This window comes from Chiloscyllium plagiosum, unplaced genomic scaffold, assembly GCF_037043375.1.
Source record: "Chiloscyllium plagiosum isolate Xiang-an unplaced genomic scaffold, Cpla_swu_hap1 HiC_scaffold_46, whole genome shotgun sequence".
Taxonomy (NCBI): Eukaryota; Metazoa; Chordata; class Chondrichthyes; order Orectolobiformes; family Hemiscylliidae; genus Chiloscyllium; species Chiloscyllium plagiosum.
The window spans coordinates 23305570-23330245 of record NW_028270184.1 but is presented as its reverse complement, the minus strand read 5'-3'; the positions used below and the strand labels follow the sequence as shown (position 1 = coordinate 23330245).

Here is a 24676-nt window from a genome sequence, read left to right as displayed (position 1 = left end):
CCCCCACCCCCTCTCCAACCTATCACCCTCACCTTAGCCTCCTTCCACCTATCGCATTCCCAATGCCCCTCCCCCAAGGCCCTCCTCCCTACCTTTTATCTTAGCCTGCTTGGTACACCCTCCTCATTCCAGAAGAAGGGCTTATGCCCGAAACGTCGAATCTCCTTCTCCTTTGATGCTGCCTGACCTGCTGCGCTTTTCCAGCAACACATTTTTAAATTCAGTTTTGCAACCCATTTAGGTAATTCTATCTGTGAATAAGCACTCTGGTACAGAACCAAAAGCTGATGCTGACTACAACAACTGCTCGAACTCACACTAGGTAATACTTTCTTAAAACAAATACAAAGATAAACAGGAACAAATTCAGATCCTTATCCTCAGAATTCTCAAATAACAGAATCACATCGAACAGGAGAGGCCCTTTGGACCATCATTTTTGTCCCACCAAAATGACACTAAATCTACATCAGTCCCATTTTCTACCACTTGGCCCATAGCCTTGAATGTTATGACATTTCAAGTGCTCTTCCAAGTACTTTTCTGAGGTTTCCGATTTCAATTTCAGGTCCCTTACCAACCTCTAGGTGGGAAGAATTTTCCTCATGTCCCCTCTGAACCTCCTGCCTTTCAGCTTAAAATTACACCACCCCGTTATAGGCCCTTTGACGAAGGGGAACAACTGCTTTCTATTCACCCTGTCTATGGTCTTCATAGATACTCCAATCTCTGTTCTTAGTGAAGCAACCCGAGCTTATCCAGCCTCCCTCTTCACAGCTAAATTGCTACAGCCTAAGCAACATTCTGCTGAACCTCCTTTGCACTCCCTCCAATGCAAACACATCCTTCCCATGCTGCGGTGACCAGAACTAAACACAATAGTCCAACTATGGCCTAAACAAAGTCCAACAGCACTTCCCTGCTCTTATAACCTACATCTTGACTATATCATCTACGCCTTCTTAACTACCCTATTAGCCAGTCCTGCCACCTTCAGAGATCTGTTAACAAGCACCTTAAGATCTTTTAGTTGCTTTATGCAGCCTGGTGTCCTCCCATTCACTGAGTACTGCCTTGTCTTGCAACTTCTGGCAAAATGTATCACGTCAGGTTTATCAGGATTAAATTTTATCTGCCGTTGATCGGCCTGTTTGACCAATCTACCTATTTTTGTTTGTAGCCTTAGAATATTTTCCTCACTGCCAACCACCCAGTCAATATTTGTGTCATCACAAACTTACTTAATATCCCCAACCACCCCCACCCCCACCCCCAACAACACACACTCTCACCCACATACATGAACACACACATATGCAGACATAGCTGAAAATGTGTTGCTGGAAAACGCGCAGCAGGTCAGGCAGCATCCAAGGAGCAGGAGAATCGACGTTTCGGGCATAAGCCCTTCTTCAGGATTCCTGAAGAAGGGCTTATGCCCGAAACGTCGATTCTCCTGTTCCTTGGATGCTGCCTGACCTGCTGCACCTTTCCAGCAACACATTTTCAGCTCTGATCTCCAGCATCTGCAGCCCTCACTTTCTCCTCCCATATGCAGACATACACACACACACACTCTTTATTATCATTTATGAATATCACAAACAATAAAAGATCCAAAATTGATCCCACTGGATACCAGTCTCCAATTACACTAACAGTCTTCTTTCAGCTTTGCCTCTGCTTCCTCTGACTGAGTCAATTTGCTAATTTATTCTGAATTCCATGTGTTTTTACTTTAGTTGTTAATCTCCTATGTGTGGCTTTGGGACAGTTCAGTGACTCAGTGCTTAGCACTGCTGCCTCACAGCACCAGGGCCCTGGGTTCGATTCCAGACTTGGGTGGAGTTTACACATTCTCCCTGTGTTTGTGCGGGTTTCCTCTGGGTGCTTGTTTTCCTCCCACAGTCCAAAGGTGTGCAGGTTAGGTGAATTGGCCATGCTAAATTGCCCATAGAGATAGGTACATTAGGCAGGGGTAAAGGTCGGGGAATGGGTCTGGGGGGTTAACCTTTGGAGGGTGAGTGTGGACTTGTTGGCCTGCATGGCCTGTTTCTATACTGTAGGGAATTGAATATAATCTTGTCAAAGGCTTTGCTAAAATCCATATAAACTACATCAATTGCCCTACTCTCCTCCAAAGACCTGGTCACTTCGTCGAAAAATTTCACCACACTTGTGATGCATTTTGTCCCTCTGACAAAACCACGCTAACAAAAAAGAACAAAGAAGATTACAGCACAGGAACAGGCCTTTCAGCCCTCCAAGCTTCTGCTGATCCAGATCCTCAATTAAAACCCGTCACCTATTTTCCAATGATCTGTATCCCTCTGTCCCCTGGCCATTCTGTAGCTGTCTAGATACATCTTAAGCAACGCTATCATTTCCATCTCTACCTCCTCCCTGCGTAAAGAACTTTCCACGCATATTTCCCTTAACCCTTTCCCATCTCACCTTGAACTTGTGACCCCTAGTAATTAAGTCCCCCACCCTGGTAAAAAAAAGCTTCTTGCTATCCACCCTGTCTATACCTCTCATGGTTTTGTCGACTTCAGTCAGGATCCCCCCCCTCAAACTCCATCTTTTTTATGAAAATAATCTTATTCTACTCAACCTCTCTTAATAGCTAGCACCCTCCATACCAGTCAACATCCTGGTGAATCTCCTCTGCACCCTCTCCAAAGCATCCACATCCTTCTGGTAATGTAGCAACCAAAACTGTATGCTGTATTCCAAATGTGGCCAAACCAAAGTCCTATACAACTGTAACATGACCTGACAAATCTTGTACTCAATACCCCGTCCGATGTAGGAAAGTATGCTGTATGCCTTCTTGACCACTCTATTGACCTGCATTGCCACCTTCAGGGAAATATGGGCCTGAACATGCAGATCTCTCCGTATGTCAATTTCCTCAGGGCTTAAGTCCAAAGATGTGCAGGTTAGGTGAACTGGCCTTGCTAAATTACACATCGTGTTTGGGGATATGTAAGCAAGGTGCATTAGATAGGGGAAGTCTAGACTAATTGGTGTAGGGGACTGGGTTGGTGTGGACTTGTTGGGCCAAATGGCCTGTTTCTACACTGTAGGGATTCTAATTTACTGTATAGTTTGCTTGAGGACTGGGTCTTCCAAAATGCATCACCTCGCATTTGCCTAGACTGAACTCCATCTGCCATTTCTCTGCCCAACTCTCCAATCTATCCATAATCTGCTGCATTCTCTGACAGTCCCCTTCATTAACTGCTACTCCACCACTGGTCATAGTTCTTCATTTTGAGAAAAACTCCGTTCCACTATTACTCACAGTCTCCTGTTGTCCAGCCAATTCTCTATCCACCTAGCTAGTACACCCTGGATCCCATGCAACTTCACTTTCTCCATCAGCCTGCCTTGGGGAACCTTATCAAACGCCTTATTGAAGTCCACGTATATGACATCTACAGCCCTTCTCTCATCAATCAACTTTGTCACTTCCTCAAATAATTTTGTTAAGTTGGTATTATCTCAGAGAATAGATAAGGGAGATCTAGTGGACGTGGGTATTTAGATTTTCAGAAATCTTTTGACAAAGTCCCACATGAAAAGTTAGTTTGCAACATCAAAGCAAATGGGATCGGGATAATACACTGACTTGAATTGAGAATTCATAGCAAACAGAACGTATATTGTTTGGAGTGGAAGGTAATGACACTGGGTATTATAAGGTTCAATGCTTGGGTTCTAGTTATTCGCAATAGCCTTTGTGAGTTTTTTTTCATTCATGCGATGTATATACTGGGTTCTCTAGACTACTCTCAGATATTTTGTTTATTTATTAATTGGATAATTAATATGACAGGATACTTCATTTCTTTGACTTGCAGTCTGAACTTGAACTGAGTGTTTATGCAGCAATTTAAATTCACCAGTGAAACGCCAACCATTGCAAATATAAATTCCGAACTGTTGTAATGTCTCAGGTATGTTCCCCGAATGTTATAATAAAAGAATTCTATAATTCTTGCACCGACCACAGAATGATGAAAATGTCGGATAACAACAAAAGTAAAATCATAGACTTTCTTCTGCTTTCCACCTCTGGGTCACCGGGATTCTCTCCTTTGCTATGGCCCTTCAGTCTCTGATGGGCCCGACTTGTCACAAAAATATGTCTCACTGTCAGTACTGAGCGACAGAATTAAAGTGTATGGAACCAAGGGCATTAAAACCCAATCAAAACAGTCAAATCCCACCCAACGGGCACAGAAAAATAATTCTGCTTTGGATAACAGAAACAATTGGCAATTACCTCTGTCGGTTCATATCTATAGTAGAAGGGGATGTTTTTAAAAATAGACCAGAATGCATGTTATTCAGAGAACGACAGCTGCATTTTTCTTGGCGCATTACTGTGTATCCACGTTCTGGAAACAGATGACAATTACATCGATCAAAGGAGGAGGTAACTATCAACCAGACAGAACAGTTTTTGGCTGAATGAATCAGAGCATTGTGAACACTACACATAGTGCTGAGATCCAGGAAAGACAGGGGAAATTAATACAGTGAATCTGCCACAGAATAACCTCTGTGATTATAATAAATAGATCTGCTGTCACCACAGCCATGAGGTAACGGCTAGTGCAGGTTGAGAGGCTGCACTTTCCTTCGGCCTGTATCATAATTCCGAGTAAACAGGTCCTTCTCCTGTTTAAGATACCCCTTAAAATTCATGTCTTTGAATAAGTTATTGTCATCTGACATAATATAGACAATAGGTGCAGGAGTAGGCCATTCTGCCCATCGAGCCAGCACCACCATTCATTATGATCATGGCTGATTATCCTCAATCAGTATCCTGTTCCTGCTTATCCCCAAAACCCTTGATTCCACTATCCTTAAGAGCTCTATCCAATTCTTTCTTGAAAGTATCCAGATACTTGTCCTCCACAGCCTTCTGGGGCAGAGCATTCCACACACCCACCACTCTCTGGATGAAGACGGTTCTCCTCAACTCTTTTCTAAATGGCCTACCCATTATTTTTAAACTGTGTCCTCTGGTTCGGGACTCACCCATCAGCGGAAACATGCTTCCTGCCTCCAGAGTGTTCAATCCTTGAATAATCTTATATGGCTCAATCAGATCCCCTCTCAGCCTTCTAAACTCAAGGGTTTACAAGCCCAGTCGCTCCAATCTTTCAAGTAAGATAGTCCCGCCATTCCGGGAATTGACCTCATGAATCCAAGCTGCACTCCCTCAATAGCCAGAATGTCCTTCCTCAAATTTGGAGACCAAAACTGCACACAATATTCCATGTGCGGTCTCACCAGGGCCCTGCACAGCTGCAGAAGAACCTCGTTGCTTCTGTACTCAATTCCTCTTGTTATGAAGGCCAGCAAGCTATTAGCTTTCTTCACTGCCTGCTGTACCTGCATGCTTGATGGGTCAAAATTAACTTCATTTAATCTGTCATGATAAAAGTGGGTGACATCAGCATCAGGCCAGGATGAACTGAATGGAAACAGACCAAGTAAAGCATTACTGAAAATGCATTTGCAATCAAAAGACACAAATTTTAAAAAAGTATGTGATTTAATCTTTATAATGGAGCATGTTGTCCTCTAAATTCTCGAATTTACATTCTCACTTGTTTACCTGTATTCAAAATCTTCCATGTTCATCATTAATTTATTTGCTTTCTTGGACAGGTGTGAATCACGTTTTGTAAAATCTCTGTGAAAGTGTTAGCTGTTCTGTTGTGATGTAAATGTTACCAGCTGCTGTGATCATGAAAGAAATGACCGATTTCATAAGATTAAGTGAAATGAAATGCAGGTAAGAATGCCAGAAACAACATTAAGTTTGACAATTGGGAACAATCCTGTGTCACTGCACTGTCCAAACTTCTCGATTCCTTCTCTAAGTCCTTCTGATTATCCAACTCCGTCTCCTAAACCTATACCCTCTAGTTTTGCACTCCTCTCCCCTGGGAAAAAGACCTTGGTGATTCAGCCTATCCATGCCCCTCATGATTTTAATAACCTCTATAAAGGTCACCCCTCAGCCTCCAATACTCCAGGAAAAATAGCCTCATCCTATTCAACTTCCCCCTACAGTTCAAACCTTCCAACCCTGGCAACATCCTCGTAAATCTTTCCTGAAACTTTTCGAGTTTAACAACATCTTTCCTACTACAGGGAGACCAGAATTGCGCACAGCATTCCAAAAGGTCTAACCAATGTCCTGTATAGCCGCAACATGACTTTCTAACTCTCATACTCAACACGCTGAACAATAAAGGCAAGCACACCAAAAGCCTACTTCACTACCCTGTCTACCTGCGACTTCACTTTCAAGGAACAATGAACCTGCACCCCAAGGTCTCTTTATTTGACAACACTTCCCATTAAGTGTATTGGTCCTTTCCTGATTTGCCATACCAAAATGCAAAACCACATACTTATCTGAATTAAACTCCATTTGCCACTCCTTGGCACATTGGCCCATATGATGACTATTCCATTGTACTCTGACATAACCATCTGTACTGTCCACTACACCACCAATTTTGGTGTGATTTGATTTTGATTATTATTTTATTGGCATGTGCATTTTACATAAAAAATACAATAAAAAAGTGAAAACATTTCATTTGTCACAATGACACAGCACTATTTTGAATAATTTAAGAATAAGAAAAAATGGAAAGATATGGCTGAAGATGAGCCGGCTAAACACGGTAATCAATGCCTATGCCATCATCCTCCAGTTCTTCCTCTTATGTAATGTGAACTGTTTTTAAAATATCAATATTTATTTCCCGGAGTTCTCAAGCCCCCATTTCTTTTCAACAGTAAAAATTGATGTGAAATATTCAGTTACCATCTCTCCCACCTCCTGAGGTTCAACACAAAGACAACATTGTTGATCTTTAAAGGGTCCTACTCTCGCTCTCTCTCTCTCTCTCTCTCTCATTGCTCTCCTGCTCTTGAAGTGTTTATAGAATCTTTTTTGGGTTATCTTAAATCTTACTTGCCAAAGCTATCTAATTTTCCATTTTTGCCTTTCTGATTTCCTTTTTAAGCATGCTTCTACCCTCTTTAGACCCTTCCAGCAACAGGACCATATGCTTCTGAATTCTCATTATCACACTTTTAAAGACTCCCACTTGTCAGTCATACTTTTACCTGTAAACGGTCTGCTCTAATCAACTTTTGAAAGTTATTGCATCATTCCCTTAAAATTTGCCTTATTCCAATTAAGAGCTTTAACTTTTTTGGAAGATTTATCCTTTTCCATAGCTATTTTAAAACTAACAGCATTACAATCACTAGTTCCAGTCACTTGCTCTGCCTTATTTTGCAAAAGATATTCAAGTTTTGCTCATTCTCTACAGGATCATTTATATATTGATAAAGAAAATTTTCTTGAACACATTTAACAAATTCTTCACCAACCAAAACTTTAACACTATGACAGTCCCTCAGAAATATCTATTCTAATTGCAGTAGTAATGTATTCCTTAATTAAATATGCCATTCCCTCTCCTCTCTTACTATCCCTCCTATAACACATAAAGCCTGAAATGTTGAGCTGCCTCTCTTGTCAATTCCTCAGCCAAGCTCCTGTAGTAGCTTTGACATCCCAAACCCACATTCCCATACATGCGCTGAGCTTATCAGCCTTACCTGAAAGTTAAATCATTCTCTGACCGCTCATGTCTATCTTTTCAAATTAACTTGCTCTTTTCTGATTCAGAACCATCCTCATATTTCTGTCTATGCACTGTTACTTAGAAGCTCCCACCTCACCACTCTAAAAATGTTGACAGGATCCGAAAGTAGAACTAGCAAATCTCCCCATCGGATATTGGTCCCTTTCCAGTTCAGGTGAAACCCATCCTTTTTGAACAGATCTTTTATGTCCCAGAAGAGATCCCAACGATCCAAGAAACTGAATCCCTGCACATTGCACCACCTTTTCAGCCATTGATTTATCAATCCTCTCCTTCCCTCAACAGAAACCCCAAAAACGCAGAAATGATGTGCCGTCCACATTTCAGAAATAAGCCCTTCATCAGGAATGTGACTTGTTTTCAATAGATTCCAGTATCTGCAGTAATCTGCTCCTACATTTTCCCCTGTATCAGCTTTTATTTCTCCCTCCCTCACAATTATCCATCCTCTTTATCTGCGTCTCTTCTCTCTCTTTCTGGGCTCCATCTCCACCTATTGCAGGAGTGAGAGCCACTAACTGCACTTTTTTTCCGAGCTACTTTCAGTACTGATGAAGGGTCACTGAATCTGAAACGTTACCTTTGTTTTAACTCCACAGAAGCTGCCAAACCTGCCGAGTTTCTCCAGCGATTCCTCTTTTCATCCACATTCACTTCCAGATGACGTTCCCAACCCGGGACCGCACTTCTATTGGCTATAAGCACGAGATTGACAGATGTTCTGATCAATCAGAGCTGGATGAGAGTAAAGGCCCGCCCCGAGGGCTCACGCGGGGTCTCGAGGCGCGGCCGTTTAACCGACTCTGCGCGAGCTCGCGGACTGGGGCCTCGCGCTGGAGAGAAGTAAGTTTATTTTTTATGTTTTTCCGGTGAAGGTGAGAAAACAGCTATGATACTAATCAGTAAACTGTTAATGTGCGGATACACTGAGGAGGAAAGTTTTTCTATCCAATTACCTGTCCAAATGATGTTGGCGCTCGGGGTTAACAGGACACCAGATCAGGATGAGATACATCCAAGGATTCTGATTGAAGTGAGAGGGGCACTGGCCACAACATTACAGTCTCCTCTGGACTGAGAGGAGGTGTCAGGAGACTGGAGGGTTATCGACATTATGACCTTGTTCTGTGAAGACTTGTAAGTTAATCCTGGAATTGACATCCTTGTCAGTTTAACACTGGTGTTGGGAGAGCTTCTGGAAACAACTATTGTGATAAAACTGATAATCACGTGTGTGGGATATAGGTAAAGTAGTGTTACTTCTGCAAGCTTAATTGCTTATGCAAGGTGAATGAACTAACCTACACCAGTGTATAATGGTTTCAGCAAAGAGCTGAGTAAGCTAAAATGTGCATACAAGAATGGAACATGCCTGCAAACACTGGAAGAGGTTACAGACAAATAGATAAGTTGAAAAAGAACATCAAGATATTCTAAGCTCAGCAAACTTCCCTCATGTCAGCACTGAGGCAAGCCAAGTCACTGATAGGGGGGAGGGTCACCCGGCTTGGAGTAGGGGAGAAGTAAACAAGGGCAGAGCACAGCTGGGCAGGGGCAGAACACAATAAGGAATATTGGTAGGTTTGAAGGCCAATGAGGTAAATGGGGAAGTACTGAGAATTAAACTGTATAAATTGTGGAGTAATTTTTGGATTGGGGTGGCTACCTACTAGTCACCCCTTCTTGCAAGAATGTTTCAATAAAATTTGCTGCTTCAGAATTTGACTCAGACTGAAATTTATTATATTGTGAGCTCTGTTTCTCACACATCAAAAAAGGTGGGTTGGTTAAAAAATGTCAAGGTGAAATTGTGTAAAACTATCTTGCTGAAGTTTTCTGATGACTTAACAGAAAGGGTCAATGAGGGCAATGTCACTGATGTGATTAACATGGATTTCCAGAAGATAGCATACAACAAATTGTGCGGAAGATTATAAGTCATGGTACAAGAGGCACGGGCAACATGGATACAACATTAACTGAGTGATAGGAAAGAGAGAGTCAATGGTCAGTGGATATTTTTCTGGCTGGAGGAAGATTTGGAGTGGAGTTCCCAACGGGTCAATATTGGGACCGGCATATTCCAGTAAGGAGAAAGGATAAGGATAGCAAGGTAAGGGAACCTTGGATAAAGAAGGAGGTTGTGAATTTACTCAAAAAGAAAAAAAGCAAATGGAAGGTTTAGGGAGCTAAAATTGGACAAGGACTCTAAAGAATTTAAAGAAAGCAGGAAAGAATTCAAGCAGGGAATTAGTAGAGCAAGAAGGGACCATGAAATTGACAAATAGGTTTAAAGAGAATTCCAAGGCATTCTAGGCATACATTAAAAATAAAAACAAGAGGATAATGAGGGAGAAGGTAGGACCATTTGAGAATAAAGGGGGAACTTGTGCTTGGAGGCTTGCGAAATCCGAAATGAATACTTTGTGTCAGTATTGACCCAGAAGAAGGATTTAGAGGATAGTGAGATTAGTGTGGAGCATGCTAATATACAAGGGCATTTTGAGATCAAGAAAGAAGTGGTATTGGGTTTTTTGAAGAGCATTAAGGTTGATAAGTCGCAAGGGCTTGATGCTATCTCCACCAAGTTTTTCAGTGAGGCAAGAGTGGAGATTACTGGGACCTTGACCAAGACATTTGTATCTTCACTAGCCACTGGAGAGGTACCGGAGGACTGGCAAGCAGCTAATGTTGTTCCTCTGTTCAAGACTGCAATTAGGGATAATCCAGGAAGTTATAAACTGGTGAGTCTTTCATCAGTCATTGGGAAGCTATTGACAGAATTCTCTGGGATTGGATTTAAGCACATTTGGAAAAGCACTGCCTAATTAGGGGCAGTGAGCATGGCTTTGTGTAGGGCAGGTCATGTCATACTAACTTGGTTGAATTTTTTGAGGAGGTGATCGATGAGGGTAGAGCAGGTGGACATTGTCTCCATGGATTTTAGTAAGGTTTTTGACAAGGTCCATCTTGGTAGGCTCATCCAGAAGAGTATAATGCATGGGATCCACAGTAACTTGGCCGCATGGATTCAGAATTGGTTTGCCCATAGAAGGCAGAGAGTAGTTGTGGAAGGGTGTTTTTCTGGCTGGAGAATGGTGACTAGTGGTGTTCCGCAGGGAATCATCCTGGGACCTCTGCCTTTTGTAACAGATATAAATGACTTGGATGAAGTTGTAGATGGGTGGGTTAGATTAGATTAGATTACTTACAGTGTGGAAACAGGCCCTTCGGCGCAACAAGTCCACATCGACCCGCCAGAGCGCACCCACCCAGACCCATTCCCCTACATTTACCCCTGCACCTAACACTACAGGCAATTTAGCGTGTCCAATTCACCTAACCTGCACATTTTTGGAGTGTGGGAGGAAACCGGAGCACCCGGAGGAAACCCAGGCAGACACGGGGAGAATGTGCAAACTCCACACAGTCGGTCGCCTGAGGCGGGAATTGAACCCGGGTCTCTGGCGCTGTGAGGCAGCAGTGCTAACCACCGTGCCACCCACTAAGTTTGTAAGTTTGTAGATGATGCAAAGATCAATAGAGTTGTGGATATTGTAGAAGGTTGTGAGAGGATGCAGCGGCATGTAGATCAGTTGCAGAAATGGGCGGAGAAATGGCAGATGGCGTTTAATCTGTCTAAGTGTGAGCTGCTACTCTTTAGGAGATCAAATGTCAAGGAAGAGTATATAGTTAAGGGCAGAATCCTGAACATATCGATGTACAGCAGGATGTCAGGGTTCAAGTTTGTAGCTCCCTGAAAGTGGCCACGCATGTAGATAGGGTGTTAAGAAGGTTTTTGTCTTACTTCCAGTATTGGTCAGGACATTGAGTCCAAGAGTCAGGATGTCATGTTGCAGATTTATATTATGTTGGTTAAGCATACTTAGAATATTGCATTCAGTTCAAAGTTAAAAATCACACAACATCAGGTTATAGTCCATCAGGTTTATTTAGAAGCACTAGCCTTCGCAGCGCTTTCGATGGTCGTGGAATATAAGATCGTAAGACACAGAATTTATAGCAAAAGTTTACAGTGTGATGTAACTGAAATGACATATTGAAAAAGACCTGTGCCTTATAATCTTATACTCCACAACCACCTGATGAAGGAGCAGCACTCCAAAAGCTAGTGCTTCCAAATTATCCTGTTCGACTATAACCTGGTGTTGTCTGATTTTTAACTTTCTCTTCCATCATTGTATAATTTGCTCTAGAAATAGACTTGCCTTACCTATGAGATAGTATGCTTTCTCGCATGACTGATGAACTGCCTTATCTGGACACTGTCGCTAATCAGCATTTGAATATAGAGTATTGACCCAAGTCCTGAGAACAATGCACCATTAATACCCACTCTTGACAAGGTCTCAACTCTGCTGCATGCAAATGTAAGTTGGCCATCTAGTGGCTAATCGTGGTATTGAGTCTAGTTAAGCAAGTTGTGGTTGGGCCATTTATAAATCCTCACTGAACTGGAGCTTTTCGACGCAGTCGCAATCCATTTGTTTTATGGACTGGCTGCTACCCATGACATATTATGAGATGTAATAAGCTTGGTCAATTCCCAAGGTCTGCATCTGAGATTTTCTTCAACACCGTCCGATGAAGGAAAGCATGCCGTACGCCTTCTTGATCACTCGGTGGACCTGCATTGCCACTTTCAGGGCCTGAACACTCTGTATGTCAATTTTCCCAAGGGTATTTCCATTTACCGTGTAGTTCACTTTCGAATTGGATCTTCCAAAATGCATCATCTCACATTTGCCCGGATTGAACTACATCTGCCATTTCTCTGCCCAACTCTCCAATCTATTTATATTCTGCTGCATTCTCTGACAGTCCCCTTCATCATCTGCTAACCCACCAATCTCCGTGTCATCTGCAAATCAGACCACCTGTACATCACTCCAGATCATTGATGTATATAACAAACAACAGTGGTCTCAACACGGATCCCTGTGGAACACCACTGGTCACAGTTCTCCATTTTGAGAAACTCCCTTCATTGCTACTCTCTGTGTCCTGTTGCCCAGCCAGATCTCCATCCATCTAGCTAATATACCCTGGAGCCCCCAGTAACTTCACTTTCTCCATCAGCCTACCATGGGGAACCATATCAAATGGGAAAAAGTGAGGACGGCAGATGCTGGAGATCAGAGCTGACAATGTGTTGCTGGAAAAGCATCCAAGGAGTGGGAGAATCGACGTTTCGGGCATGAGCCCGAAGAATATCCGAAGAATGAGCCCAAAGATTTGTGAAGAAGGGCTCATGTCCGAAACGTTGATTCTCCTGCTTCTTGGATGCTGCCTGACCTGCTGTGCTTTTCCAGCAACACATTTTCAGCTCGAATTTTATCAAATGCCTTTCTGAAGTCCATGAGTATGACATCTACAGCCCTTCCTTCATCAATCAGCTTTGTCACTTTATTTTTAGATGGGATTAGATTTCTCAAAGAATTGTCTTCAGTTTTAAAAAAAAAGCCAAGCATTAAAATCCCTGTTACTCTTTTTTTCGTCAAAGCTTCTAATGGAAGTCTTTCAAAATATGTACTATATTGCACCACTGTTACTTTAACTTGAAGTAGTTAAAACTCTCTTTGCTCAAAGTTTTTTGAAAAGAAACAAGCATTTGGAAAGGCCTTGGACATAAAGATGCAGGTTAGATGGAGATCTAAATGGGTGGCACGGTGGCACAGTGGTTAGCACTGTTGCCTCACAGCACCTGAGACCCGGGTTCAATTCCCGCCTCAGGCGACTGACTGTGTGGAGTTTGCACATTCTCCCTGTGTCTGCGTGGGTTTCCTCCGGGTGCTCCAGTTTCCTCCCACAATCCAAAGATGTGCAGGTCAGGTGAATTGGCCATGATAAATTGCCCATAGTGTTAGGTAATGGGTTGCGCTTTGGCGGGTCGGTGTGGACTTGTTGGGCCGAAGGGCCTGTTTCCACACTGTAATGTAATCTAATCTAAATCTAAATGAAGACAAATATACTCAAAATGAATTTCACTTCTGTTGAGAATCCAGAAGTCATTCAGGAAGGGCACTGCAAAACATCATTTTTTTTCCCCAATCACTGCGTAGTCAGTTGCTCAAAACAGAAGAGACCTTTGAGATGATATTGTAAAATCAGGCAGTCAGTGGAATGAAGAAGGGCTCATGCCCGAAACGTCGATTCTCCTGCTCCTTGGATGCTGCCTGACCTGCTGCACTTTTCCAGCAACACATTTTCAGCATTTTTACATCATCCTCAGCTGCAAAATGCAGTCCAATTACTGAGCATGGGGAGAAGGCAGAAAGGTTTCATATTTAGTATGATGTTTATTGCTTTAGTAGGATGTTTCAGACAAGCTGACCAACCAATTTAGTTTTAAAACCTGTTGCGTCTTATGAAAAGTTGTCGGAGTTGTAAGGTGTTTACCTGTTTTAAGGACGTTCCCGGAACAGCTCCAATTATCATGCTCTGCTCCCAAAGCAAAACGTTTATTTCCCTCTATAGGAACTAAATAGTGCATCTACAGACCGAGTTATAACATAGATTAGACAATCAATCCAAAATTGCACCTCATAAATCCATAATTTGAAGGTCTCTTATGGTAAAATCTGTGTGTCTTGTCAAGGAGGCCTGGGATCAAATCCCACGTGCTCCAGTGATGTGCAATAACTTTAAACATAGAACATATCTACAAACAATGCACCTGAAATGGAGCTCCATTTGTGTTGAGAGGTTATGGATACATGATTTTCCAGCAATCTTGTTTTTAACTTACAGTTTAGCAACAGGGCCAACACTAGCAAGGCTTGTCATTCACTTCCATTGAGACAGTGCTGGTGAGTTGCCGATTTGAACAACTGGTCTATCCGGTGAAGATGCATCGATACTGATGTTAGGCAGGGACTTCCATGACTTTGATTCAGTGACAATGCAGGAATAGCAATCTCTAGTCCCAAATTAAGGTAGGACACGAATGTGAATGCACCTGTCAACTTTGTCTTTTTCAATGATGGAGATTCCAGAATTGGAAGCAACAGCTTGACAAGTGGCTCCAGGATACAGTAAGGACAGGAGCTGCACATGGTGCTTAACATTGGACGGTCATCAGTAAATATTCTCACCTCTGACATTACGAAGGAGCGAATAGATGCAAAGATTACAATAAAGCAAAAGATTTTCTCCCGATTTTGAAAAATCATTGGTTAAGTCCCAGTCAGAGAACTCTGCTCAACATTGGGTAACATAACATAGGACGAATGGCAACACACAAAAAGGAGATTCACTGAAATGGTATTGAGGATAAAGAATGATAGCAAGAATAGTTGGAACCAAGAGAAGCTAGGAATATTCTTCTTACAGCAGAGTAGGTGAAGGGAAGATTTGATAGAAACTATTTATAGAAAAATAAACAGGCTCCACTGACAGCAGGATGAATGGCCAGTGCATGTATTTGATGGAGGAATGATAGTTGATAAAAGGTGGTTTGGTTCCACATGGGACTTCCCTCCAAGTGTCCCTCTTCTCCATCTCCATTTACCTTTTCCCCAGGCAGAATTCAGCCCCGTTCCCTATTCTCCCCCCATTCACCAATCCTTCCATTTCCCCTGCTTCCTATAGTTCCTTGACCTCCACATCTCCCCCCAGTCTCCCTCAAGCCCTCCAACTTCCCTTTTGCTCCACCCTCAGTGAATGGAAGTTGGTTTCTCTTGCTCTGTGAATGCAACGGATAGAGCGTGCAAAAACAGATAAGTTAGGAATACCATGCAAGCAACAAGAGGAATTGCTTACCTATGCAGGGGCTATCACCAATCCGGCCAACCAAGGTGTTGGTTAGGCCTCCAGTGGAGGTGGCACAGGCCACATTCCCAAAACTGTCTAATGCAATAGCGCATGGTCACTATGTTAGCTAAAAACGAAGCTTAATAAATTGGAAATCAAAATTAAAGTATCAGTGCATAGCCCTTCAGTATTAAACTACTTTAACCAATTAAGCACAGCAACTAGGTTAAAATGACCTCTACTTGTCCACTTGAACTGAAGCAAGTGTTAATGCTCCAATAATGACATAATATTGTTCGCAGATAGTCAAACTTCAGGACATGAAGTTAGTGCATGTTGTACTGAAGTTATGCTCAAGTTTCTGCACAGCCTTAGTCACAAAGATAAAATCTTTTATGAGTGACGGCAGAAATTGAACTCCCCCTCCCACTCTGACAAGGTCATGCAGGTCCTGGGCCCCCTCCACCGTCACTCCCTCACCCCCCAACGCCTGGAGGAAGAATGCCTCATCTTCCGTTTCGGAACACTTCAATCCCAGGGCATCAACGTGGGCTTCACCATTTCCTCATTTCCCCTCCCCCCACCTTACCCCAGTTCCAACCTTCCAGCTCGGCACCTTCCTCATGACTTGTCCCACCTGTCAATCTTCCTTCCCGCCTATCCACTCCACCCTCCTCTCTGATCTATTGCACACTTAGCTACCTTCTCCCCATCCCCACACCCCTCCCATTTATCTCTCCACCTCGGAGGCTCCCAGCCTCATTCCTGATGAAGGGCTCCTACCCGAAACATCGATTTTCCTGCTCTTCGGATGCTGCCTGACCTGCTGTGCTTTTCCAGCACCACTCTAATCTTGACTCTGATCTCCAGCATCTGCAGTCCTCACTTTCACCTAAAACTTTAACATAGTAGAAGGAAACTGCTGGTTACTGCAAGTATAAGTGATTAACTCTGATATCACATGCCCGGTGACCGTGTTCTGAGGATCTGTATACAATGTGATAAACACTATTGCGAATGTGACTATTTTAGGCAAATACAGGGTGAATGAATAACATCCAAGTGTAAAAGTAGCTCTGGCCATAACCCAGGCTCGTGCTTCTTTCTACATTTTGGCTCAGATTCTGCAGATATGGGAATTCAGAAAATCATGCTCAACTCCAGCTCCACATCTAACACTATAGTAAAACAGGGAAGGTAACAGGCAACTTGATTCAAACAAGTACCATATTGTAAGAAATGCTAATTATATCAAATGAGCCCACACTAAAACCCCATAACCATAATGATACTGAGGTCAATAAAAATCATTGTACAGGATTCTGTACAAGGTATAGTTTAATGAACAAAATAAGATAGAATTAAATACACTTCCATTTGCGAATCCACTGGGGTGGAAGCTGCTTGGAGGTTTCGCTGCCATCAATCCCCTAAACGTTCTGTTGGGACTTCGGGAAACCCCAGTGTTTCAACAAATCGCGATGCCCCTCGGTCACTCAGCATCACATGATTGGTCTGGAACAGCAGCAGCTTCCAATCAGCATTTAAGTAAACAAATCACAACATATCACCAACAAAAACAGAATTTGCTGGAAGACTTTAGCAAGTCTGGGCGGCACGGTGGCACAGTGGTTAGCACTGTTGCCTCACAGTGCCAGAGACCCAGGTTCAATTCCTGCCTCAAGCGACTGTCTGTGTGGAGTTTGCACATACTCCCCGTGTCTGTATGGGTTTCCTCCGGGTGCTCCGGTTTCCTCCCACAGTCCAAAAATGTGCAGGTTAGGTGAATTGGCCATGTTAAATTGCCTGTAGTGTTAGGTGAAGGGGGAGGAGGGGGAATGGGTCCAGGCGGGTCGGTGTGGACATGTTGGGCCGAAGGGCCTGTTTCCACACTGTAAGTAATCTAATCTAATATCACCAACAAAAAACAGAATTTGCTGGAAGACTTTAGCAAGTCTGGCAGTGGCTGTGGAGAGAAATCAAGATTTAACATTTTGGGTCCAATGACTCTTCCACAGAGCTGCTAGTCACTAGGAAAGCATTGTTTTTTTATGCAGAAGATAGTGGGTTGGGGGTGGGGGAGGGAAGGAGTAAAGTGGAGATGGAGCCCAGCGAGAGTGATAAACAGTTGGGCAGACGGAGAAGTGGAGCAGCCTGGGAAATCAAATAGCTAATAGGGGGATAAATTAATGGCTAATAATGGGTTGTATGTAATAGCAGACCATGCAAGGGCAAGGCTTGGGGTTGGGGCAAGGAATGGGAGAAGGTGTTTCAAGTTCTAAAATTGTTGAACTCAGAGTCTAGAAGGCTCTAGAGCTCTCAAATAGAAAATGAGGCACTGTTCTGGAACAATGCAGCAAGCCTGACAGTGATGTAGGCCAGAGAGCAAGATGGGATGCTGAAGTTTCAAGCAACTGGAAGCTCAGGGACATTTTTTTGCACACAGAACATGGATGTTCTGCAAAGCAGTCACCCAGTCTATGCTGTTTCCCCAGTGTAGTAGAGACCACATTTTGAGCAGGGATTGCAGTAAACTAAATCGAGTGAAGTATAGATTAAGCATGACTTCATCCAGAAGGTGTGTTTAGCCGCTGAGATATTGATGATGGAGGAGGTAAATGGACAGATATTCCACCTTCTGGGGTTGCAGAATGAAGGAGGAGTGCACCAGAGTCTCCCAGAGAGAATGGTCCTTGCAGAAGGCTGACACGGGAGGAGAGGAGATGGGAGGACATATTTGTTGATGACATTTGGAGGTGGCAGAAATGGGGCTTATGGAGTGTAGAGAGACCTAACTCAGTTTTGCTTTTCTTCCCTTGTCCACATACCTCACAAAGAGACAACATAGTGGGCGGCACGGTGGCACAGTGGTTAGCACTGCTGCCTCACAGCGCCAGAAACCCGGGTTCAAGTCCCGCCTCAGGCGACTGTCTGTGTGGAGTTTGCACGTTCTCCCCGTGTCTGCATGGGTTTCCTCCGGGTGCTCCGGTTTCCTCCCACAGTCCAAAGATGTGCAGGTCAGGTGAATTGGCCATGCTAAATTGCCCGTAGTGTTAGGTAAGGGGTAAATGTAGGGGTATGGGTGGGTTGTGCTTCGGCGGGTCAGTGTGGACTTGTTGGGCCGAAGGGCCTGTTTCCACACTGTAAGTAATCTAATCTAATCTAAACTGCTGGGTGTATCGTCCATTGCCACATTGAAGATGGTCGGTCAGCCAGAGAGATAAAGTGTAATCTAATCTAATCTAATCATAACTGGGCTCTATGTGGGTATCCATGGCCACCTCTCTGATCTGAAGAAGGTGAGTGCCATTAAGAGAAGCTGTTCAGGTGAAGATAAGCTCAGCCAGGTGGAGGAGGGTGGTGGTGGGTAGGGCCCATCAGGCCATTTTTCCAGGAAGAAGCAGAGAGCCCTGAGACCACCCTGATGGGGATGGATGGGGAAAGGATTGCTTGTCCAGGGTAAAGGGGAGGTGGCTGGAGCCTGCAAACTGAAAATTCTGAAACTGACGTAAAGTATCAGAGAAATTATAGATGTAAGTGGGAAGGGACTGGTCAATGGAAGAAAACCAGAATTGAGTTAGGTATCTCTACACTGCATAAGCCCCATTTCTCCCACCTCCAAACACCATCAACAAACTGTTCTAGTAACTTTTTGTGTGGAGGTTGCACGTTCTCCTTGTGTCTGTGTGGATTTCTTCAGGATGCTCCAGTTTCCTCCCAGATTCCAAAGATGTGCAGGTTTGGTGAACTGGCCAAGCCTCCTATGAGAGGAAACATCCTCCCTGCATTTTCCCTGTCAAAGCCTATGTTTCAATGAGATCACAGCTCATTCTTCTGAATCCCAGTGAGTACAGTGCCAAACTGTTTAATATTTGTTCATAAGACAATCCATCCATTCTTGGGACCATCCGAGCGAATCTTCACTGAACTGCCTGCAATGGAATGATGCCTTTCCTTAAATAAAGGGACTGAAACTGTTCACAGTACTCCAGATGTAGTCTCACCAGCACCTTGTACAGTTACAGGAAGACTTCCCTACTCTTGTACTCCAACCTCCTTGAAATAAGGGCCAACAATCACAATTGCCTTTTTTTTCCAGAATCCTTACAATGTGGAAACAGATCCTCCGGCCCAACAAGTCCACACTGAGCCTCTGAAGAGTAACCCATCCAGACCCATTCCCCTACCCTACTACTCTACATTTACCCCAGTCTAATGCACCTAACTTGCACAGCCCTGAACACTGAGCCATTGGTTTAGCTCAGTTGGCAGGGCAGCTGGCTTGTAATACTAATAGCAGAAGTTCAAATGGCACCCTGGCTGAGGTTACCAAGAAGGACTCTCCTTCTCAACCTTTCCCTTTGTCTGGGATGTCGTGATCTTCAGGTTAAACCACCACCAGTGACCTCTGTCTAATGAGAGATCAGGACTATGGTCACTTTGCCTTTTCTGTTCTGTATGATTTTGAAATGGACTTTAATGGAGTGTATTGCACATATTATTTCATAAAATGCTACATACTTTTGCAACAAAAAAAATCATTGATTCACATAAATTATCCAATTGTATTACTTAACAATTCAGTATCATCATATTCTACCTCATCAGTGTTCTGACGTGGATAGCTGCCAGAATTTGTTGACCCAAACTGTACACAAAATCTTTGAAAATGCTGCAATCTGAATGTCCCTGTGGAGATTTCCAGAGAATATAGATAATTGGCTTCATTGACTCCAAGTAATTCAGTCGGGTTGTTCGAGGCAGATTAATGCAGTCAGAAAATGCACGGAATTACTCGCAATGTCAGCAAAATATATGACATGATCCTGGCCATCATTGGTATTCCGGGTAAGTGGGTTTGTACAGAAACTATGTAAATATGCTGGTTTTACTGTGGGATTGATACTGCTGACCATCTTTCTGCAGATACCAGGTCACTTTTTATCATATATTTTCAAACTGGTCGGTTGGTCTCAATTAACTCTGGAGTTTTGATTTACTGCCTCGGATACAAGTGAGGTTCTGATTGTAGTTGGCATGACTGTTTAGTACAATGATATCAAAACCAGCGATGCCTGCAAAAGAAAAATTGATATTATCAAATCAGAAACAGAAATTGCTGGAGAAACTCTGCAGGTCTGGCAGCATCTGTGTAGAGAAAACAAAGTCAACGTTTTGAGCCTGGTGACCCTTCTACAGAATTGAATCTGTTCCAAAAGCTTTGATTTTGTTTCTATTTGCTTCATTGTCCCACCTCATCTTGCTCTCCTGCTCCCACCTCTACCCAAATGGGGAATCCAGAGCAAACTGAGGTCCAGCTGCATTTGGTCCACTTTGGTGACTGAGGTCACTGCTAATGATATGGTTCTTTGACAACGTGTTTAAACTTTGGTCAGAAGACAACTCTTCCATACAGGGCTTCATCCTCATATTTGGACCTTCTGTTACTCATCTGCAAGAGGCCACTCAACTCATCATCCAGAGGTGTGATGGGAAATGGGGTAACATGGTGGAATCTGGAATGGAATTCTGGTCCAGGAAATGTCTAAAATTAGGAATGTCTGACCAAACTTAGATTGACCAAATTCCAGTACGATCTGAAGATACAACCGGAATGGGATCCGATCTTCAACATTGTGCAGCTTTAGCTTCTCGTGACTCTAAAATAGGTGAGCTAAGTCAAAGAAAACCATTCCCATTTGTCCAGCCTGATAAGAAGTGTGCTTACATTTTCACTGATTCTGGGTTTACCTCCCTTCAGCTTCCTGATTTCCCACACCAGGCTGGGAAATGCTCAAACTGCAAAGTCAGTTAAATCAAGGTTCAAAATTCTCATTGAAACTTACAAAGATGTCAATCAGCTTTCAGGAAGTGGACTAAAGTTTATCCCATAAACTCCCTGTGTATTAAACCTTGGATTAGGCATGTCTGATATTAAATGAGATCACAGTTGTGATGTTTAACCATTTGCTTAATTCAAAGTCCATGTCTTTTTGTATCAAAATACAGATTTGATAGCCTGGACTCGGACAGTATGTTTGCTTCAAACTATTTTAGTCTATTTTCTTTTCTCTTCCAAGCAACAGTTAATTTAGTGGCACTTAATATTTTGTCTCTGGAAAGTGTGGCCTGTCTTCCTGCACCTCTTGCTCCCTGGTGGCTATGGCAGCATCTGATCTGATGGTTGTTATCACTGAGGTCATACTGAGGCAGATCAATGTTTATTATTTCCCTTTATCTTTCTTGGATAAAACTCCTGTGTGAAGCATAAACTATGTCCTGTCAATAACAGCCACTTCTTGCTCTGTTTGGTTCATTGTCACTTTCAGCTTTGATCGTTTTGTCACTATCTGCTTCCAGAAAATGAAAAACTAAATATTGCACAAAGAGAAATGCTGTTGTAGTTCTAACAACAACCTACCGTGGTTTTGTATTTCAAAGCTGAGCTATTATAGTGAATCCCAGCTGGGTGGGATTTAAATGGTTCCTTACAGTTCTTAATCCATTGTTGCCATTTGATCTAATTCTGCTGCTCAACGCTCTGACAGTCAGACACATTATAGTAGCCAGTCGAGTCCGTAAGGGAATGAGGGGTCAGAACAAAGAAAAGAATCACAGTGATCCAGAGATGGAGAGCAGAAGGAGGTCTATAATTTTACTCTCTACCATTTCTGGCAGCTTTGTTATTTTGTGATCCACATATGTGATAAATTTCATTTGCAATACTATTCCTCAAACTGATCCCATCGATGGAAGTCATTCTTTCCACGTATTTGAACAAGTCGGAATTATTTTGGTGAATTGAAGTGGTTGTACAAATGCATTTATTTGTGGGACAACACAGTCCAAATTCAGGCACCAGATCAAGAAAGCAGTGAAATGTTCTTTTACATAAATCAGCATTGTAATGAACAAATAGAACAGCATAGAGTGTCCAAATACAGATCCTAGTGTTTCCAAAGCATGGAAGGTTTATTAATATCTTAACTTGACATTTGCATATCTCTAGTGGCTGATTTTGCGGGTGGATGAATGAGATGCTGCTGGGGAACGGTGTGTAGGGGGATGCAGGTAGTGTTGTAGAGGGTAAAATAATTTTGATTCTGAAAAAACTGCACCGAGCTGGTATCCCATTATCAGGTCACCTTTTATCTACATGTTCACAGTACACTAGCTTTTTTTTTAAGATTAGATTAGATTAGATTACTTTACAGTGTGGAAACAGGCCCTTCAGCCCAACAAGTCCACACTGACCCGCCGAAGCGCAAACCACCCATACCCTTACATTTACCCCTTACCTAACACTACGGACAATTTCCCATGACCAATTCACCTGACCTGCACATCTTTGGACTGTGGGAGGAAACCGGAGCACCCGGAGGAAACCCACGCAGACACGGGGAGAATGTGCAAGCTCCACACAGTCAGGCACCTGAGACGGGAATTGAAGCAGTGATGCTAATCACGGAGCCACCATGCCAACTTTCCCACAGATGGAAGAAACTGGAACCAAATCAATGAAAACAGAGGAGTAATTGTGGCTATATCTTCACCCCAATATTGTATAATGTTGCGGTACCATTGGCATTACCTCAGTGTCCCTTAGCTTATTGTCAAGGAAGAGCTGAATCTCATGGTCATTTGTACAATTAACAGACTTGAGTAACAGATCTGGGTAATCACTGGATGGCCGTCTGTGAAAAGGATTGATGTTTACCCTCAGAAACTCAATCAAAAAGTAAAACTTGCTGACTTTACAGGTTCATGTCAGTCTCATTCATACCTTGTGTTGATCCCGTGGGAATTGTGTGAAATAATTGCTGGAATAGGGAAGGGTCCAGCAATTCCTTTCCCTCCAGCTCAGTCTGAACAGCATCAAGAAGCTGTGACTCTGGGACTGGAACAGATCTGCAGCAATCTCAGCTGGTTCTAACAAGTCAGTCTGACAGAGAAAGAGGTTTGTGTGTGGATGTGGGGATGGCACGGGCTGGGTCCTGGTCACTGGATATCCCACACTTAGTCTAGGTTCAACCCTCCCTGTTCCACTAAGCTGCCACTGGTCGCACTGTATACTGCAAAGGTTGTGCATCCTGACAACATCAGTGACATGCCTAATAAAGGTGTGCCAGTACAGCTACAGTGCTGGTGTGGAATACAATGTCTACAGTATGAGATAACTGATGTATGGACAGTCCACAGTGTGCAACATATTTACTGTCTACAGTAATACAATATCTACAGTAATGCAACATCTATAATATTTGATAACTAATATACGGACACTCTGTAGTGTGCAAAGTGTGAACTTTCAACAGTGATTGCTGTCTACAGTGTGTGACAATGACATGTGGACAGTTAGCAGAGTGCACGTTTGTATTGTCTACAGTAATACATAGTCAACAGTGTGGGAGACTGATATTTGAATATTTAGCTGAGTGCAGCCTGAATTGAACGCACGGGTGCACAATGAGATGCTGGGTCCTTTCCAGTCTTTACCATTGGACGATTTGTTGAACTCTAAGACTGAATGGAGCCTTGTGGAGATCTGTGTTAGAGGCAAATATTTAACAGACAAATCGACAAAATTGCCGTTGGACACTGACAAGTCGACCCGACCCTGCAACCCGACATGAGATAGGGACCAGAGATGGTCAAAGTGAAATCACAGTGAATGCAGTGGGAGCATCAAAAAATGGCCTTTTAGGGACTGGGAGGGAGATTACTTAATTAATCTTCCCTTACAAATGTGATTTCTTTCAGAGTTTTGTTAACGGGATCTCTGCAAGTGTCGGGGTCTCCAGTGTATTTGATGAGAGTGGGACAGGCACACGTTGTGCAGATGGTCACTGGTTCCAAACTATGACCTGATCCTGACTCATTTTACACACACTGTTGATGCAGACCCTATCATTCCCACAGGGGAACAGCTACAGCGCTGACCAATCTCTGACCCAGTATTTACACACACTGTTGATGCAGACCCTATCATTCCCACAGGGGAACAGCTACAGCGCTGACCAATCTCTGACCCAGTATCAAACACAGACTGCCACTAAAGTCTAACGCTGGGAATAATTACACACTTGAACATATGTTTATTACACAAACAACGATGTGTTTATGATAAATTGAACAGCTTTATGCACAACTGGAGACAGATAATAATAAGTAATAATTAATAACAG

General features: G+C 43.0%; 1 protein-coding gene across 1 annotated transcript in view; it reads right to left on the bottom strand.

The window, feature by feature from the left end:
* The window catches only part of LOC148136295 (uncharacterized), a 328974-nt gene that overhangs the window by 34017 nt on the left and 270281 nt on the right, over positions 1-24676 (bottom strand). The window contains exon 3 of the mRNA XM_087983558.1: positions 8299-8323. Coding sequence (XP_087839684.1) covers positions 8299-8323 — 25 coding nt within the window. The remainder of the gene's footprint in view (positions 1-8298; positions 8324-24676) is intronic.